Source organism: Cucurbita pepo, chromosome LG02 (assembly GCF_002806865.2).
Source record: "Cucurbita pepo subsp. pepo cultivar mu-cu-16 chromosome LG02, ASM280686v2, whole genome shotgun sequence".
NCBI classification, from domain to species: Eukaryota; Viridiplantae; Streptophyta; class Magnoliopsida; order Cucurbitales; family Cucurbitaceae; genus Cucurbita; species Cucurbita pepo.
In genome coordinates, this window is record NC_036639.1 from 5,333,984 (window position 1) to 5,353,094 (window position 19,111).

The 19,111-nt window shown below is 36.2% G+C and overlaps 2 protein-coding genes, 1 long non-coding RNA gene and 2 other non-coding genes across 6 annotated transcripts; 4 read left to right on the forward strand and 1 right to left on the reverse strand.

The window, feature by feature from the left end:
• The first annotated feature begins 4,216 nt into the window (after positions 1-4,216).
• LOC111788874 (E3 ubiquitin-protein ligase At1g63170-like) lies at positions 4,217-7,185 on the forward strand. Its single transcript, XM_023669435.1, has 3 exons — positions 4,217-5,564; positions 6,296-6,680; positions 6,785-7,185. The coding sequence occupies exons 1-3, from the start codon at positions 5,059-5,061 to the stop codon at positions 6,929-6,931; spliced, it is 1,038 nt and encodes a 345-aa protein (XP_023525203.1). The 5' UTR covers positions 4,217-5,058; the 3' UTR covers positions 6,932-7,185.
• A 3,516-nt stretch (positions 7,186-10,701) lies between these two features.
• Positions 10,702-10,773, forward strand: TRNAE-UUC. Its single transcript has one exon. It is a non-coding gene; the product is annotated as a tRNA-Glu (tRNA).
• A 62-nt stretch (positions 10,774-10,835) lies between these two features.
• Positions 10,836-10,906, forward strand: TRNAG-CCC. The gene has a single exon. It is a non-coding gene; the product is annotated as a tRNA-Gly (tRNA).
• A 1,809-nt stretch (positions 10,907-12,715) lies between these two features.
• On the forward strand, positions 12,716-17,586 carry LOC111789212 (farnesyl pyrophosphate synthase 1-like). Of its 2 annotated transcripts, XM_023669909.1 has the most exons (12): positions 12,718-12,979; positions 14,330-14,354; positions 14,451-14,566; positions 14,645-14,731; positions 14,835-14,951; positions 15,022-15,110; positions 15,191-15,242; positions 15,447-15,542; positions 15,657-15,701; positions 16,903-16,992; positions 17,072-17,143; positions 17,315-17,586. In XM_023669909.1, the coding sequence occupies exons 1-12, from the start codon at positions 12,869-12,871 to the stop codon at positions 17,441-17,443; spliced, it is 1,029 nt and encodes a 342-aa protein (XP_023525677.1). In that variant the 5' UTR covers positions 12,718-12,868; the 3' UTR covers positions 17,444-17,586. The 2 variants fall into 2 exon arrangements, with proteins under 2 accessions (XP_023525678.1, XP_023525677.1); XM_023669910.1 differs by lacking the exon at positions 15,657-15,701 and having other exon boundaries at positions 12,716-12,979.
• A 55-nt stretch (positions 17,587-17,641) lies between these two features.
• On the reverse strand, positions 17,642-18,575 carry LOC111789213. The gene is made up of 2 exons (XR_002814295.1): positions 17,894-18,575; positions 17,642-17,793 (listed from the first exon to the last, which is right to left on the reverse strand). It is a non-coding gene; the product is annotated as an uncharacterized LOC111789213 (long non-coding RNA).
• Between the last annotated feature and the right edge of the window lie 536 nt (positions 18,576-19,111).

Genomic DNA, 19,111 nt, shown 5'->3' on the forward strand with positions numbered 1-19,111 from the left:
TAAATAAAAATAAAAAATTAGAATTTTTTTCCACTATATATTTTAACATAAAATTTATTATGAAAATAAATGTATAGAAAATTAGAAAAATTTTCTTGAATCTAATTTTTTCGACTTGCATTCGAGGCAATTCTTAACCTATAAGGCTTATCCGAAACTATAAAAATTAACGTCTTATTATCTCAACTAAAAACGATATGTTTTTCAACTTTTGTTCTTCGAATTTGACCTAATTTTGCTTCTCTTACTTTGTTTAACTACATTTTCAATATGGTCTTGTTTTGGCATACACTCTTTAAAGGTATCATTAACTCGATATCAGTTTCAAAATGGCGTGTCATTTTCCCTATTATGTTTCTTTAGCAACATTACAAAGTAATCCAAATTTGGGTATCAAAACACGTCCAAATATCGTCTTGACATTCATTTACGTTCTTTCAAATATATCATCCATTGCTATCAATCCTTCATTTGCACGTTATTCGAAATTCAATTATTTTGCAAATTTTATCTGAATTACTCTTTGTTTAAGCTCCGAGTATCAAAGAGATAGTTTTTAGGTTAAATTCTTAAGTTTAGTCTATGTACTTGCACGATTTTCATTTAGATATGGTTTCGACTCATTCATGTACCTCTTATTTACTCAGGTGTCACATGCCCACTAGCTTCTGTCTTAACCATTTCATCTTTAGGACACTCTCATTTAGATGTGGTCTTGACACATTCATGTATCCCTCATTTGCTCAAGTGTTACATGTCCTTCATCTTACGAGGTGTTGCTATGATACCATTTGCAACGATTCATGTCCAGGATTTAGAATCTAGTTTTGGCACCTAATGACCTTGAAATTTCCCTGCGATATCAACTCATTCATGTACTCCCTCCTTTGCTCGGGTCTCACATGCCCACCAGCTTCCGCCTTAGTTTGTCTCCAAACCACATCTTACTAGGAGAAGTACCGCTCTGATACCATTTATAACAATTCATGTCCAGCATTCAGAATCCAAATTTGGCACCTGACGATCTCGACATTCACCTGTGACATGGTCATGTTATCTATTTCTCGCTTCTTAAGAGTGAAAAATATCCACACAGACCAATATAAGTCATTCTAGCATACTTTGTCATCACTCACATGCATTTTAGGAAAATTCTCGAGAGTAACACAACATAAAATTGTTTCAAGTAAATTTTAAATTTGATAATTTTTTTAATTATTTTTAAAATTAATTTATTTGGAAGAATATTAATATTATTCGCGAGTTTGAATTTAAACAAAATTAATAATTCAATTATTCTTAATTATGAAATTTATATATATATATATAATAAATCAAAGGCTGTCCCATATTCTATTTTTATTGGAAACTGAATTCATCTTGAACTTTGCAAGATCAAGGATAGCCTTTGGTCAAGTAAGCCAATGATCAGCCTACACGTGGCTGATGTCGAAACTTTAGAAGATTTTTTTATTTATTGTCACATCAACTTTATATTTAAAAATATTATAGAAATAATATTAAAAAATAATTATATATCGACAGTTAAAATAGGAGGGTACACGGGTTGAGTTCAATTTTTTTTTGGAGTAACCTGAAATTTCGAGTCGTTGGAATAATGACCTGATCAACCTAATTAGAGTTCACAACTCAACTCAACTCAACATTATTTTCGGGTTAGGTTGTCGGGTTGTTTTTTTTTAAAAAAAAAAAATTATACTTATTCACCGTACATGTTATATTAGTTACTAAAATCTCAAAAAATTCAAATATTAAAACGTTTATAAGTCACAATGCATGACCGACACCTGTTACAATTGTTGTATATTCTTAATTTTTTGAAAAATAGAGCTGAATTGAATTGTAACTCTATTTTCGAATTGGTTAGGTTGACTCGACCAAAAAAATGTCAACTTGTCTGTCAAATAAGAATTTTCCGGGCACAATAGAATTAGAAATTTTAAAAGATTATATTTAGCCCTAAAATAATATTGAACTAAAATTTCTTCCACTTTTGCCCTTTAAGGGATATGCCACGTGGCAAGCAAGTAAGCAACGGAGTGGCCAAGTGTAAGCTTATGACATAACTGTAATTGTGAAGTAGGTTTTAGAATTTGATGAGTTGGCTGGATTGGCCGGTGGGTTATTGCCACGTGTCGTTAGAGTTTCTCGTAACAACTACGTAATTGGGGATTTGATAGTGATATTACAAATATTTTACATTATTAGCTTAGGTTACTATTTTTCTTAAAGTTTTGAATATTAAAAAATGACATTATTATAGTATTTTCATATTCAACATATTAATACAAAATTGTTATTATGTTGAACCGTCCACGCACCGTTCCAGCTACCTTCAACTACCGTTTGTAGTCATATCGAGTAAGCTAACATCTAAGAGTTGCTAGCTAAGTTGTTGTGTCGAGGTGAATCTATGTACCCAATAGCACGATATGAATTCAACGGAGACTTCTCATATTTTAAACTTTTTTATGCGATAGGCTTTGTTTACTAACACTCTTTTCGTTACCATGCTATAGTTCAACGAAGTGTGAGTAGGTGCAGAGAAGGGAAGGTAAAACGCTAACGAGAATGAGCAATGGCGAAATGACAAGATAGGTCCGGTCGCTCTTTCTTTCTTTCCTTGCGTGCAGAAAGCACACTAGATATGGGCCTTGCGTGATTTTACTGTGTTTTCTGCACTTGACTCGGTGGATAGTTGACAAAAAAAAAAAAAAAAAAAAAAAACAAAAAAAAAAAAAAAAAAAAAAAAACGTGAAAATTTGATAAATATTGGATGATATTGTAGGAATTGTTGTGGGTTTTTCGTAAGAGTTTTAACTTTAAACGTGAAATATTTTTAATCTTCGTACTAAGTTAGGGGTTTATGTCGGTTGGATTGAGAAAATCTTTGTGATCAACACAAAATTTCAGGTTGGTTAAGTTGGTGAGCAAAGTAATCTGAATAATTTTTTTTCTCTCTTATTTACTAAGACGACGAAGAATAATTTTTTTTCTACCAATTGGGGCCCTCCCTTCACCACGGGATGGTTTACAGGGTACATAACTACTCCTCTTACTACCGAACGCTTACCTAGCCAACATTTAGATCCAGCTCTACCCAAACTTTTCTGGTTTACTCCAGCATTCCCCACTTGTCCGACTGTTGCTGAGCAATTTTTGGATATCAAACGGACCTCCCCAGAAGGTAATTTNTTTCGCTATAGCATGTTAGATAAATAACTAAAGTCTCATAAAACTCAGATATCAAATATGCACAAGTGGGAATAGGTTGGGTTAGGTTGCAACCCTATTTTTAGGTTGGTCGGTATGACTCGGACTTATCAATTGATTCATAACCTTTCAAACACAACCGATATCTATATAGACTCCCTTTACTTGTAGGAGTACATCTTGGATTTGCCAATTATGTAGTCCTACTCATAGGAATCTGATCGAATTGGGAGAAGTGCGGGGTCAATCTATCAACTAACATTAAGAACTTTTCATACCAGCGGAGTATTCACAAGGGGACTGCAGACCAGACCAAAAAAATGTTAACTCAACCCATGGACCAACCTGAAATTTCAGTTTTCTAAACTCATAACAAAAAAAAAAAAAAAAAAAAAAAAAAAAAAAAAAAAAAAAAAAAAAAAAANATATATATATTTTAATTGATCGAATTCTTGAATCATATGAACACTCCTAATTTAAATCATATATTTTAATAAGGATCTAACTTCTAAGTGATCGATCGTTGTTTATGTTATCAAATATATTTAATTTGAATCTTAAAAAGAAAAAAAAAACATGAAAAGAAGATGGGATATAAAGCAAATTGGACAAGGTTTGACCATTTAAATAATTAAAAAAAAAAAAAAAAGGGATAAAATTTGAATGAAAATTCAAACACACTCTTTGTATTCCATAATAATCTCTCTCCCAATTATGAACCAATAAAGAACAAAATCCCCAAAATTAAAAAATTGGGTCTCTGATATTGATATTTTTCTACAGATTTTGGGCAACAATCAATCAACCATTCCAAGAACAAAATGAAGATGATGATGGTGATGATGAAGCAAGAAGCAAGAGTTCGCTGTGTGTTTTGTTTTGTAAGGGTTTGCGTTTTGGATTAGCTCTCCACGTCGCCATATCTAATGGGGCGGATGGGGCGGGCCACTCTGAACTTCCCCTTCCCTCAACAATGGTGTGTGGCCAACCGCCATTCCCTCTTTGCTTTAAATATCTGTCTCTGAGGGCCACTCCGCCCGACACCCCCTTCAATCTTGCTACTTGGATTTGGTGGCCAACCATTCAATCCTCTCTCTCTTTCTCTCCCTGTTTCTTTCTTTTTCTTATCCATTTCAAAACCCATGTGGGGTTTTGTTTATCTAATGGGCTTTGGAAATTCTGATTGTTGAATATAAACGGTTGATTATCTCTTCTTCTTCCTCTCGATTTGGGGCTTTTGTTTGTTTTGTTTTGTGTTTGAAGTTAGGCCAACGCCTTTGGCGTATTTCTTTACCGTTTGATTGTTGATTTCACTTGTAATCGAAGTTAGGATATCGTCTCTTCTTGGGTTTCTCTTTTCTTTTTTGTTGATTTTCTGGTGACCCTCCGCGACCCAACTTCTTCACCTTCCGGTTTTCTTGCTTTCCAACCATTTTTGTTGTCTTCTCTTTGCTTCTATATACACTCCATTTGTAATTCTTTGTTTGTTCTGAGATGCCCTTTTGTATGTTCTTTCTGAATTGTCAGTTTTGGACCTGCACGCTAGGTGTTTGATGTTTTGCCTCACTGAATACCTTGTAGTTAGGACATGGGACTTTCATGATTTTGAGTTGTTTGCTTTTGTCTTGAAGTGGGTTTCGTCTCTTCTTTAATCATAACGGGCAAAACTTGTGTGATTTTGGTTCAGTTTCAGTTCTCCTTTCATGAAAACCACCCCTTGTTCTTTGTTCATCTTTCCAACTTTATCAATGTCCGTGTAGTGTTTGTTGTCTTGTTCTTGAAAAGGAGCTTGATTTGCTTTAGTTGAAACAAGGTCGTTTTGCAATGATTCATTCTGGTTTCTTCCTTGCGGGTCCTTCATTTAATTCTGATGCTACTACATCTTTCATATCGAGTACTGTGTCTGGAGAAGATGGCGCTACGGCTGATGATACCAGAAATGATACCTCTGGTTCCCTCCCTCCTTCTTTTTGGGTTAGAACAGCCATGAGAGTCTCTAGAGCTAGATGGTTCATTTTCTTGAGAAGAGTTTTTCATTACCAAAACGGATCGAGATCTGATCTTGGGCCGAATCCTTTCAATTCAGGTTCATGGATGGCGATGGAACTTGTAGCTTTGTTTTTTCAACTAATCATCTCAGTGTTCACTCTTGCCATTTCACAAACTGAGAAGCCAGTTTGGCCTATGAGATTGTGGATAGCTGGTTATGATCTTGGCTGTGTTCTTAGCTTACTGCTTCTCTGCGGCCGCCATCGGTGTCGTTATCTTATGCAGGGAGATAGTAACAGTCTTTCGGATATCGAGCACCAGAGCAGCAATGAATCATCGAGGTAATCCTCATCATGCTACTTTCCTATCAATTGATTTTAAGCTTTAACTATATTCATGAACTATGTTAGACTTAATATGAACTATGTTAGACTTAATAATAATGTCCTTTGAGACAAAGAACCATTGTAATAGCCCAAATCTTGAGGACAATATCTGCTAGCGGTAGGCTTAGGTTGTTACAAATGGTATTAGAGCCAAACATCGAATAGTGTGCCAGCAAGAACGCTGCGCCCTGAAGGGGGTGATTATAGATGGTATCAGCACTAGACACTGGGTGGTGTGCCAGTGAGGACGTTGGCTCCCAACAGGTGTGATTTGTGAGATCCCACATTGGTTGGAGAGAGGAACGAAGCATTCCTTATAATAAAGGTGTGGAAACCTCTCCCCAACAGATGCGTTTTAAAACCTTGAGGGGAAACCCAGAAAAGAAAGCCTAAAGAGAATAATATCTATTAGCATTAGACTTGGGCTGTTACAACCATGGTATCAAATTAATCATGTTCTAAAGTTTTTTTCCAGAGCGTTCGGTAAAAATTTCTACAGTTCACAAGTCTGTGCAATACACAGAAACTAAGTTAAAGAATGGAAGGTTTCTTAATGACCCACAGGATTAGAAGTTCTTATATTAAAGTAACTGAAAATCATTAAAGGCAGCTTTAGGAGCTCAAAACTTTACTCTTCCTGCAATACTTCACCTCTTATCTGACTACTTTTATTCAACATAATTCAGGTACTCACATTTGATCAACAGATGTCGGACGTTTCTTGATCTTTTCTTTGCAATATGGTTCGTAATGGGCAATCTTTGGATCTTCGATTCTCGGTTTGCGTCGTTTCAAAGAGCTCCCAAGCTACATCTATTATGCAGCTTCGTGCTAGTTTGGAATGCCATATGCTACTCTTTCCCGTTCTTCCTGTTTCTGCTGCTATGTTGCTGTGTGCCAGTGATCAGTAGTCTTATAGGATATAACATCAACATGGGATCGACCGAAAAAGGCGCATTGGACGATCAAATCTCTCAACTACCTTGCTGGAAATACAAAGTCGTCGACGTCAACATCAACCTCGGAATTCAACCCGATAATACCAATACAGGACTCCCAAAAGAGGATCCAGTAAGTAATATTGTATTCTCCCGGTTTAGGAAACTTGAAACGAACCGTTTCTTTCACGGGTGATCGGGAATTAAAACACTTTCATTTCCCCTTTGATCTTTCAGGAATGTTGCATCTGTCTTGCCAAGTATATAGACAAGGAAGACGTGAGACAGTTGCCTTGTTCTCATGTGTTCCATCTCAGGTGTGTAGATAAATGGCTTGCTATAGCATCATCATGCCCTCTCTGTAAGCAACAACTTCAAAGATAGAGAGCTAAGAATCCTTTTCTTTCTCCCTCCAGAATGAAATTCTTTACATATTCCCTGTTTTTGTGATTTAGGCCTTTAGATTAGAGTTTCATATGGTTGCTTGAGTGAGTTCCTGTGCTCACCAGTTACCTAAATAGACTGAAATACCGAATGTTAGATATAGCAGGAGAAATGATGCCTTACTTGTAGATATTGTGAGAACTATAGCATTTGCTTAATGAATACAAACTAAGTGTGCCTTGATTAGCTGATTAGCTCTGTAAAGTTCATTGAGAATTTGTCGTTCTTCTAGGAGACGAGTAGAGAAGGGCTTAGGAAACGTTTGAGCGAGTCAAAAACGTCGAGTGATTGGTTAAGCTTTGTTGTTTTTTTAGGTTCGAATGCGTTTGAGTTTATATTCCCAATGATTACTAGTTTGTTTTGTTGTGTTGGTTTAAAAAGGACCTGTTGGATGAAGAAGGTCCCACGTCGACTAATTTAGGGAATGACCATGAGTTTATAATCAGAGAATAGTCTCTTCATTGGTGTGAGGTCTTTTGGGGAGCCCAAAGCAAAGTCATGAGCTTATGCTCAAAGTGGACCGAAAGAGAAAGAAAAGATTTTCTGGAAGAAGAAAGGCAGATAATAGAGAGATTCAAACAAGGTAGATAATGGAGGGATGGTTAGGCAGATAATAGAGAGATGTCATTTGAAAAAGGTGAGTAATCAGATTTACCTTTTTCTTTTTCTTTTATAAAGATATTAATTTATTGCAATTATTTAGATCTGAGTTAGTAGCAGCCAAATAAACCGTACTCTCACCAAAATCAAAAGAGAGAAGATTTGGAAATAATAAAGAAAATAAAACTACTTAAATGATAGAAAATCTGAGAATAGAATTAAACCGTGGAACATAATTGCAACATAATTGAAGAATAGGAGTAGAATTAACATGTTATAAGAGTAGAATTATAGATATGGGAGTGGAATGAAACCATCTCATTTAGAGTAGAATTATAAAATAAATAAAAAAATTTTAAAAAAAATGGAAGAGAAGATTTTGGGAAGAAATGAAAATTAGAATCACTTTAAAATGACTTTGGTTAATGCATATAGACATTTTTAAAGAAAAGAAAATCGATTTAATTAAAAAGGGCAAATGCTCTAAATTAGAACTAATGATGATTTAAGTAAAATGGAAGATATGAAAAATTGTTATAATTTGTACTTATAGAATTCAATTTTTATTGATGTCGTTGTATTTCTAGTTTTTTTATTAATTAAAATGTGAAATACTAACAAAAGGTGACGAACGGTGCGATAGAAAGCGAATCCTGACAATATTTGAAGTAGTTCTTGAGGAGCGGGAGCTTACAGTAATTAAATTAGGGATTACTCCAGTTAAGGCCAACTAAATAGGATATGCTAAAAAATTGTATGAGTTATGATGATGTATGAACTCTGTCGTATGTTAATATATGATGATGTTTGTTTGAGCTATGATGTTTGATGATGTGTGTAGTATATATATATATATATATATATATATATATATATATATATATATATATATATATATATTTCGATGAATGACGTACTTGATCTGCTTGATGCACTATATGGCAATGTGATGAGTATGATAATTGTGTGACGTTTACCTTAATATGATGTTGTTTTCCATATTGCATCATGTCGTTAGATCGACATAGGACACAAGCCTAAGAGCATGAAAATGAAATTAATATAAATATTCACGAGTATGTGTTACCTAGAGCAACAAAGAGATGAGACTAGAGAGTTGCGTCAGAAGAGACATTATGATGGATCTAGAAGGACCTCATGCATATTGGATGTTTAGCATAGGGTTACTTCCCCTAGAGATGATGAATACGGACGCGCACAATATGATGATGAGTGCGAATGCGCACAGATGAGGGTGTTCATGAAGCACATGACACTATGAGGTTCCGCTGACCTCCGAACGTCACTACAGATTAGCTTGACCCGAGGGTCCAGGGGGTGTGCAAGCACCCTGGAGATTCACACTCGCACGTGTGAGTCGTGTGTAGGGAAATACTACACATCCAATTTGTGCAAGACTGGAGGTCACCCTTATGATGTTTAGAGATAAGTCCCTAAATCATGATTGCACGTGTTTGCATTTGCATGACCCCCTATAGTGGGGCCACTTACTGAGTATTCTTTGAAATACTCAGGCCGTGTGCCACATCATCTTTCCGGTAAAGGCAAAGTGCACTTGTATGGAGGACGACGACACGCAAGCAGAGACTGTGGCACGTGCATAGGGTAACTCATATTTAAATTTCTAGTCTTAAGTTAGAATAGGTTGTCTTGCATTTCATTGTTTTAAATTATTTTGTATTTGTTTTTGTTTTCAGTATTTCGTATTTAAACACGTAAGACCATGACTATGTTTTACAGAGAAGTTATTTTAAGCATTTTTCGAAGTATAAGTTATAAATGATGTTCATGTAAGAGTTATATTTCCGCATTAGAGATGAGTATGAGACGCTAGTAGCGACTCTGAGTATGTGGAAATTTAGGGTTGTTACAGCCTTATTCTAATAACATCATTAATAGACCCACCTTATAATCATTAACTATAGATCACTCTACTATAGACGCAGAGTTGCACTCTTATGTAGTGTAAGATAAGTTGTGTCCATTGATATAATTATTACAAGCAAGTTCATCTTTCCTGAGTTGTTCGTAATTACAACGGGATTAAAAGTCTGTTATACTCTTTTAATTATGTCTTTCACTTTTAAGTACTACTTATCGTCTAATGAAAAATTTGTTTATGACCCAACTATAAACGAAATCCCTCTCCCTCTCCGACCAGTGAAAGGGTGAGCCTTATTGCAAGTCTCGAAATTAGCATTTAAGAGAACAACTCATCTAATTTTCCTATATGAAAAGGATTGAATTTCATCTCGTGAAATTATGTTCCCAACTTTCTATTTAGTAAGTTCCTAAAATGGTAGACATACTGAATCGACTAGAACAATCATTCTCACCTATGCAAATCAAAGGACAAGCCCTCGCAGACAAAAATTCATAACTAGTTTAATACTTAGTCACATATGATCATCCTATGAAATATTAATCTTCCTAATCAACGAATTTCTAAAAAAAGATTAAATATTTCGTGGTTCAATCTTATACAAACTCATTGTATAGGATACTCCACTCACATGTCTCCACAGAAACGATTTGAATTAAATAATTTGTAACAATTACAAAATGGACCATATCAATAATGCTGCCAAGAAACGATTCTTTAGGTTATTACTTGAACATAAACTTCTTATATGTCAATTACGTATAGTTCAAAATTACATTAGTAATTTTAGATATTCATTCCATGGATAATATTAAATTTCAAATAAATAATCAGAACTATTATTAAAAATTAATAACTACTTACACGGTTTTAGAGCATAAATCCTAACATTGATTCCACATGTAGAGACATGTGAGTAGAGTACTCTATACGATAAATTTGTATAAGATTGGACTATAAAATATTTAATCTCTTTATAAATCTATTAATTGAGAATTTAAAGTTAATTTAGACCGAAAGTTGACGTTCGGGCTTGCACGAAGAATGGTAAGATTTACGTCTTAAACTTTGGACGTATTTATTTCATTATGTAGTTTTATTAAATAATATTAAGTGGCTTAGCAAAAGTGAATGTGAATGCCACATGGGATTTAGTACCAAACATATATTAATATCTATTTTATCTACGTGGTTCTAATGCATAAGCTCCGTTGTCGTCCAGCGGTTAGGATATCTGGCTTTCACCCAGGAGACCCGGGTTCGATTCCCGGCAACGGAATTTTTTGTGTTTTACGGAGCCAAAGAAAATTATAAATCTTATTTTAACAATAAGAGCATCCAGCGCATCTAGTGTAGTGGTATCATAGTACCCTCCCACGGTACTGACCGGGGTTCGATTCCCCGGATGCGCAAATTTTTAAATCAATATGTTTTAATTTAACCAGTAATAATCATTTAATAACGAATAAATTTAAATTAATAACGAATAAATTTAAATTATTTTCTAACATTATTTCATCTCATCTATCATAGACATAACCACTCTCTATTCATTATTTAATTATCTTTTATTAAATAATATCAAATTGTACAAATATTTATTAAGTTATTATTAAATTATATGACCACTTATTATTATTAATTTATGCCCACTTATTATTATTAATTATGTTTATATCCATGCCTATGTTTAACTTTAAATAACCCATTATTAGAGTTTTATTAACTCATTTATATTTTTTTTTTATGAATTTTTGTGATATATATATATATATATATTATCTGTCATACATTGTTATTTTGTTATTTAATTTTAACAACATCATTCAATACGAAACACTACTTATTTAAGTTAGATTTATTACAAAGTCAATAAAAACCTAACCGCTCATGACATTTTTAACTTCGATCAAAGTTCTTCCCCTTTCGTCTCTCTTGAAATCTTTGGTTTTATTCATTTAAGTTGTGTTTGATCCGGTGCGTGTTCTCATTAGACATATGTTTATCTTGGACAGCTGAATTCGAAAGTGAACTAGGCTATCTGGATCCTGCTATTCCTAATTAGACCTAAATGGATTAATGAAATATAATCACTTAAAGTCGTTCCAACAACATTAATTAATTTAAGATCTCTGGGTTCTTCTTGTAATCTTATCCCACCATCTAAATATTATATATATATATATATATATATATATATATATATATATATATATAATTATTAAAGAATTAAATTTTCTTGAGGACTTTTTTACTTAAATACCCTTCTCATTGTCTTTTATTGCAACAATGCCCTTCTACAATAGAGCTCGAGTTGTATAGTGTGTGAAATAATTTATTCACTTATTAATAAATAATTAATTATTTAATTTGCACGAATAATCCAATGCTATTAGAGTATTATTGTAACTAATATATGTAAGGACTGTAGTAATATAAAAATTCTATAGTATATAAATAATGTGAAGTGTTAGGTCAACGATTATACATAATAAAATTATATATGGTAAATTACATATAAAGTAAATTGTTATTGATAATAAATAGTATACTATATAAAATAATTTGTTATTTACAGTAAGTCTAATGAGTCTACTACGAAAGATTTACTCATGATGGGTGGGGCAAGCAAGTTCTTCTATTCTGGTTCATGCTTTCTCTTGGCTATATGGTTCATCCGTGGGAGAGATCGAGCTTCAAGAACTAGTAAATGGTCTTCTCACCCTATCTTTTCTTTATCTTAGCAGCTTTTCAATCCTCAACTCTCGACTCAAGATTCATTCTTAATCAAGGATACTTCTAGCAAGAAATATATCGAAGGGTTAGTGTCGGGCTAGCTGAAAATCAAAGTTTATCAGAAGCTTAGTCTAAATTCGTGAGTAAAAGTAAAAAGTTATATATATAGGTTATATCTGGTACAACTATATATAATAAACTGAACCATATAATTATGCAGAGCTTTGAAAATGTACTCTCCTGCCTTCAAAAACTTTTAGTGTATTCATGTTGTTCATGTAGATCGAGTGTATGCGTGGTTGTGTTTTTCTTTGTTCATCTAAATTGAGTGTGGGCATTGTTGTGAGATCCTAATCGTTACGTTCTTTATTTTGATAATAGGTATTGTTAATGAAAGTGAGACTAATTTAGGGAATGATTATGAGTTTATAGAAGTCTCACGAAGCCGAACCAAGGCCTCATGCGAAAAGAGTGTGAACGACTGCATATCGATATCATGTCAGAGAGACATTGAACGTGCGCGATAGCTAGCAATCTCCCCATCCACCGGCTATTAAACTACCGCGAAACAACTTTCACAGTTCATCCACCAGTTCTTCTTTCCCTCTTTTCTTCTCTCTGCGTTTTCTCCGTTGAAAATGGGTGAATTCAGGTCCAAATTCTTGGAGGTTTACTCATTGTTGAAATCCGAGCTCCTTCACGACTCTGCTTTCGAGTTCACTCACGATTCTCGCCAATGGGTCGACCGGGTACCTTACATTTTTCTAATTTCATTGTCCCCAACTTCGTTACCTTTTCGTTTTTCTCGTGATTTTTCTTGTTTTGAGGTTCGATTGAGCTGTTCGAATCATTTTCGGAATGTAATGTGGTTCTTGTTTTTGCATTTTTGCATGTTGGGATTTGTTTGTTTGATTGATTTGTATGTGGATGTCGTTGTAGAGTGGCTGAAATTAATGAATTATTTGATGATTTAGTTTATGAATCCGAGATTTTGTTTAAGAAATTGGGGGATTTTGAGTTCTTGTTAGATTGTTTTGACTTGGAACTCTTCGATAATTGACTGAGATAGGCCTTCTGGTCAGTGTTTACTAGCAATTGTGCCGATGGAAAGCCTACAACGCCTTAAACTCCTCTTTTTCTTGTATCCGCCTTATTTTTTTCATTATGATGTGGATTGTTACCAAAGATGAGCATGGTTTTGCAGAAAAATATGACATAGTTTTGTTACTCATTATTGTGTTCATGGAAATGTTTTCATCCGTTCAAAATATGAACTATATGACGAGAAAAATTGACATAGATATTTGCTTAATCTACAATGAAGAGACTCTCAGATGAGTGGTTTCTTGCGGTATGATCTGGTTGATGATTGTTCGTATCTTCTCACTTCTTGCACTAGTGGTCTCCCAAGTGTTTATACTAAAGAAATATAAAGCTAAGTGTGAGATCCTACCTCGGTTGTTGGGGACTGTTGGGGAGGAGAACGAAACATTCTTTAGAAGGGTGTGGAAGCCTCTTAAAACCTTGAGAGGAAGTCAGGAAGAGAAAGCCCTTGAGCTGTTACAAATGGTATTAGAGCCAGCAAGGACTCTGGACCCGAAGGGGGTAGATTGTGAGATCCCACATCAATTGGAGAGAGGAACGAGGGACAGCGAGGAAGTTGAGCCCCAAAGGGGGATGAATTATGAGATCCCACATTGACTGGAGAGAGGAACGAGTGTCAGCGAGGACGCTGAGCCCCGAAGGAGGGTGGATTGTGAGATCCCACATCGGTTGGGGAGAAGAACGAAAGACCTCTCCCTAGCAGATGCCTCTTAAACCCTTGAGGGGAAGCCCGGAAGAGAGCCCAAAAAGGACAATATCTGCTAGCGGTGGGCTTGAGCTGTTACACCGAATATCTCGACAATGAGTTTGCTTGCCTGGATAGCTCTAGTTAGACCATGCTTGTCTCTTGCTTTTGATTTGTGGCATGATAATATATCCATTCATATGAACATTTTTGTTTTTTCTCTATGTTCATGGTCTCTCTCCGTTCGACTCCCTACAGCTGCAAATATTTTGTTCATCCTGATGAATTGTATGGTCTTTTTTCATTGCAGATGCTCGATTACAATGTGCCTGGAGGTATGGTGGAAACTCACCCGAAAATCCTTCAAGATTTTGTTGTATTGCGTTTATACGACGAATTGATCGATGCGAAATTCTTTTTGCTTTTTGCAGGAAAGTTGAACAGAGGACTCTCCGTCATTGAAAGCTATAAGTTACTAAAACAAGGGGAAGAGCTTAGTGATGATGAAGTGTTTCTTGCATCTGCACTTGGTTGGTGCATTGAATGGGTATTACTACTTGTTTCCTCTTATTTGTGGTTCATCATTTCACTGTATGCTCACTGTTCTCAATCATCTTCCTCATAGCTTCAAGCATATTTTCTTGTTCTTGACGATATCATGGACAATTCCGTCACACGACGTGGTCAACCTTGCTGGTTCAGGGTTCCAAAGGTGTGAATTTTAGTGACACCGAGTTATTTTCCTTCGACGTTACTTAAATCCCTGTTTATAAATGTGTATCAGCCATAACCCGTCCGGTATTTCCTAATTATAGGTCGGTATGGTTGCTATAAACGATGGCATAATGTTACGAAACCATGTCCTGAGGATCATCAAAAATCATTTCAGAGAAAAGCCTTATTACGTAGATCTTTTGGATTTGTTCAATGAGGTGATTGTCTTTGAGAATACCTTAGTGCAAGGCCTTGTATTCTCTGTCTGATCAAGTATCCATGATTTAGGTGGAATTTCAAACAGCCTCAGGACAGATGATTGATTTGATTACCACACTCGAAGGAGAGAAAGACCTATGGAAGTACTCGTTACCTCTGTAAGTGAGAACATTGCAGTTTAACGAAATCGTTCGCCTTTTACTCTGAAAATACATTCACTTGAAAGCTTTTCGTGCAGTCATCATCGCATTGTTCAGTACAAAACTGGATATTACTCGTTCTACCTTCCGGTACGTACATTATCGCCTTTTATGTAAGTTTTTATCATCGAAAGAAGATGTCGCTTAAGGAACACAACCGTAAACCTTTTTCGGTTTGATTCATGTCACCCAAATCAAGAACTTAATGAATTTCATATCTTCTGTCCTAGGAATTTGTTTCTTTTGTAGAATTGAGAAATCTATACTGACAGAACTGCTTTGATTCTGCTTTAGGTTGCATGTGCGTTACTAATGGCAGGTGAAAATTTGGACAATCATAGTGATGTCAAGAACATTCTTATTGATATGGGAACCTATTTCCAAGTGCAGGTAGTTTGTTATCTCTTTGAACGTTCCAATGTGGCTTAGGAAGTTGCACTGAAAGATTACTTTTTCGCTTCAATTTGAGCTTCAAAACCATATAATATTCCAACTTTTCTGCAGGATGATTATCTGGATTGTTTTGGTCATCCTGATGTGATAGGGAAGGTAGGTTGTGTAACGCCCTTAATTTTCTTGTCCTGAATTAGTGAAGTTACAAATGGTATCAGAAACAGTCACTAGACGGCGTACCAATGAGGACATTGGGCCTCCAAGGGAGGTGGATTGTGAGATCTCATATCAGTTGGAGAGGGGAACGAAGCATTCCTCTTAAGAGTGTTGAAACCTCTCCCTAGTAGCGCGTTTTAAAATCGTGAGACTGACGACGATACGTAATATGCCAAAGTGGATAATATCTGCTATGGGTGGGCTTGAGCTTGGGCTGTTACAAATGGTATATGAGCCAGACACTGGACGGTGTGCCAACGAAGACGCTAACCCTAAAGGGGTGGATTGTGAGATCTCACATCGGTTGGAGAGGGGAACAAAACATTCTTTATAAGGGTGTAGAAACCTTTTTCTAGTAGACGCATTTTAAAGCCTTAAGGGGAAGCCCAGATGGGAAAGCCCAAAGAGGACAATATCTGCTAGCGGTGGGCTTGGTGTGAGATCCCACATCGGATGGAGAGGAGAACGAACCATTTCTTATAAGGGTGTGGAAACCTCTCCCTTGCAGACGCGTTTTAAAAATCTTGAGGGGAAACCCAGAAGGGAAAACCCAAAAAGACCCAAAAAGGAAAATATCTGCTAGTGATGGGCTTGGACTCTTACAAATAGTATTAGAGCCAAGCACCGGACGATGTGCCAGTGAGAACGCTGGGCCCCAAGAAGGGTGGATTGTGAGATCCCACATCAGTTGGAGAGGAGAACGAAGCATTCCTTATAAGGGTGTAGAAATCTCTCCCTAGTAGACGCGTTTTAAAACTGTGGGCTGTCAGCGATGCGGAACGTGCCAAAGAGGACAATATCTGCTAGGGGTGGGCTTGGGCTGTTACAAATGATATCAAAGTCAGACACCGGTCGGTGTGCCTGTGAGAACGTTGGGCCCTCAAAGGGGGTGGATTGTGAGAACCCACATCGGTTGGAGAGGGGAACGAATCATTCCTTATAAGGGTGTGGAAATCTCCCCCTAGGAGACATGTTTTAAAACCTTGAGATGAAACCCAGAAGGGAAAGCCCATAGAGGACAATATTTGATAGTGTTTGGCTTGGGCTGTTACACGTTGCGTGAACTGTTACTTTAACGACGTGCTATGCTTCTGTATTTGTAGAAACCGAGACTTGATTGACTTTTAAATTGGTATTTCAGATTGGAACAGATATTGAAGATTTCAAGTGTTCTTGGTTGGTTGTGAAAGCACTAGAACTTGGTGATGAGCAACAGAAGACTTTGCTGCATGTAAGTGGGGAACTTCAAGTTGCCTCTATCAAATTTGGTATTACGAAGAAGAACAGTAATAATTTATTCTCTTTTACAGGAAAACTATGGGAAAGCAGATGAGGATTGTGTAGCCAAAGTGAAAGACTTATATAAAGCCCTTAATCTAGAGGTTCTACTTTCTACCGTCAAAAGTTTAGGGACCAAAACGAAATACCGAACACTTCCCATAAGTTTATTATAGGATATACTTACAACAAGTCGATTATAATTCCTTGTCATCTGGTGTTAGAACTTTCAGGTGTGTCGAGATAAATCTAGTTGTTTTTCGGCGTTCTTGCAGGGTGTATTTGCCGAATACGAGAGCAAAAGTTACGAGAAGCTTATAAAAGCCATTGAAGTTCATCCAAGTGATGCAGTACAAGCAGTGTTGAAATCTTTCCTTGCAAAGATATACAAGAGGCAGAAATAGAGAACGAGAAGATCGACTTCGGCCAAAAACTGTCGACCCCGTTTATGGTACTCGGTGTTTTCCTGCTATATAATTTGGTAGATGTATGCTGATTATGTTATTTAGCGTCTGAAAAATGAAAAAGGTCTCCGTTTGATAACTAATTTTATTTTAGATCGTTTTTGATTATTTGGTGGATGGGTCGGGAGTGAGTGAATATAAGGCAAAAAGAACGAACACTCTTCGTATTCACTCATAACAACTATAAACTTTCACGAGCATAGACGGTTGTAAATGAATCAATGTAAGTCTTCAATTTGAAATTTGTTCGGCTTTGAAAATGCTTTTGCAATCCGCTCCTTAGCTACGATCTAAAAAAACATAAAGTACCAAGAGTGAGCGTAAAAATACACTCAGTAAGTAACATACTTGTGGACTCTAAATCAAATCCAACTTCGAAATAAATCTCACAAGGCTCATCCAGCTCGAAGTGGGTCGTGATTGGTTCACTAGACCGATACCGTATGTGCTTGTGGTTGGACCGATGAGGACCCTAATCTACCTCAGCTCCCTTTGATCCGTCAACAAAGTTGCAGGCTAAAAATAAACAAAAGGTTGTGAATTGGGCAAACACCAAGATTTGAGGCCAACACAACCCATGTCGAAATTTGCTTACATTTCTCCACGAAAAAGAAGAACACACAAAGCAATTGTTCATCAAACCACAAACAAAAACGAAGAATCTCATTTTTAATCCTCCAATTTCCTGTTTGTCGTCTTAATTTTTGTGGTGAATTGATTGAGAGAAGGAATCCATGGATCACAAACCAGATCACAGGGCCCCAAGGCCCACTCACAGACACAGCCTCGATCAACACAACAAACTCGGATTCACAGATTTCGATTTAGAGGATCTGAAGCGGAGCCCTCGCGTACTTGTGTCTCCGTCGTTGCATTCTTCGCCGCAGAAGGTCTCCCCAGCGGCCAAGGGGAATTGTCTCTGCTCTCCGACGACGCATATTGGCTCCTTCCGGTGTCGGCACCACCGGCACTCTGCTGGTATCCTCCGCGGCGGATCTGTCGGCTCCAATCTCTCCGATTTGGATCGTAAATCGAGTGAATTTATGGGATTCTCCTAGTTGCCTTGAAATCGTCTGATGGTTCGTCTGTGTTCGTCCTTTTCTTCCTCTTCTTATGTGTTGTTATTTGGTGAATTTTTTAATTGGAAATTTGTGGGAATGAAGGAGGATTTCATGATTTCCATTGCCCATTTTTTTGCTTTTCTTTGTGCATTCATTTTGTTTGTCTCCTTGTACACCAGTAGTGGTTGTGTTTGTGTTCTAAAAATCTTTTTAATCCATTTCAAATATTTTGGATTGATGACTTGAATAACTTGAACAGAGTTTACACTTTACAATTCAATTCATAGATGAGTCGGGTTGTCGGATTTTTTTTTTTTTAAATTCTTCTCTTCGTTAGATGAACATGACTCTCCACGTGTATGATATTGTCCACTTTGAGCATGAGCATAATAAGCTCTCACGACTTAAGGCCTTATGGGGAAGCCCAAAGCAAAATCACTAGAACTTATGCTCAAAGTGGATAATATCATATTGTGAAAGTGGATAATATCATACGATTGTGGAGAGTCGTCTACCACTTCTTGTAACGTGGATAATATTTAAAATT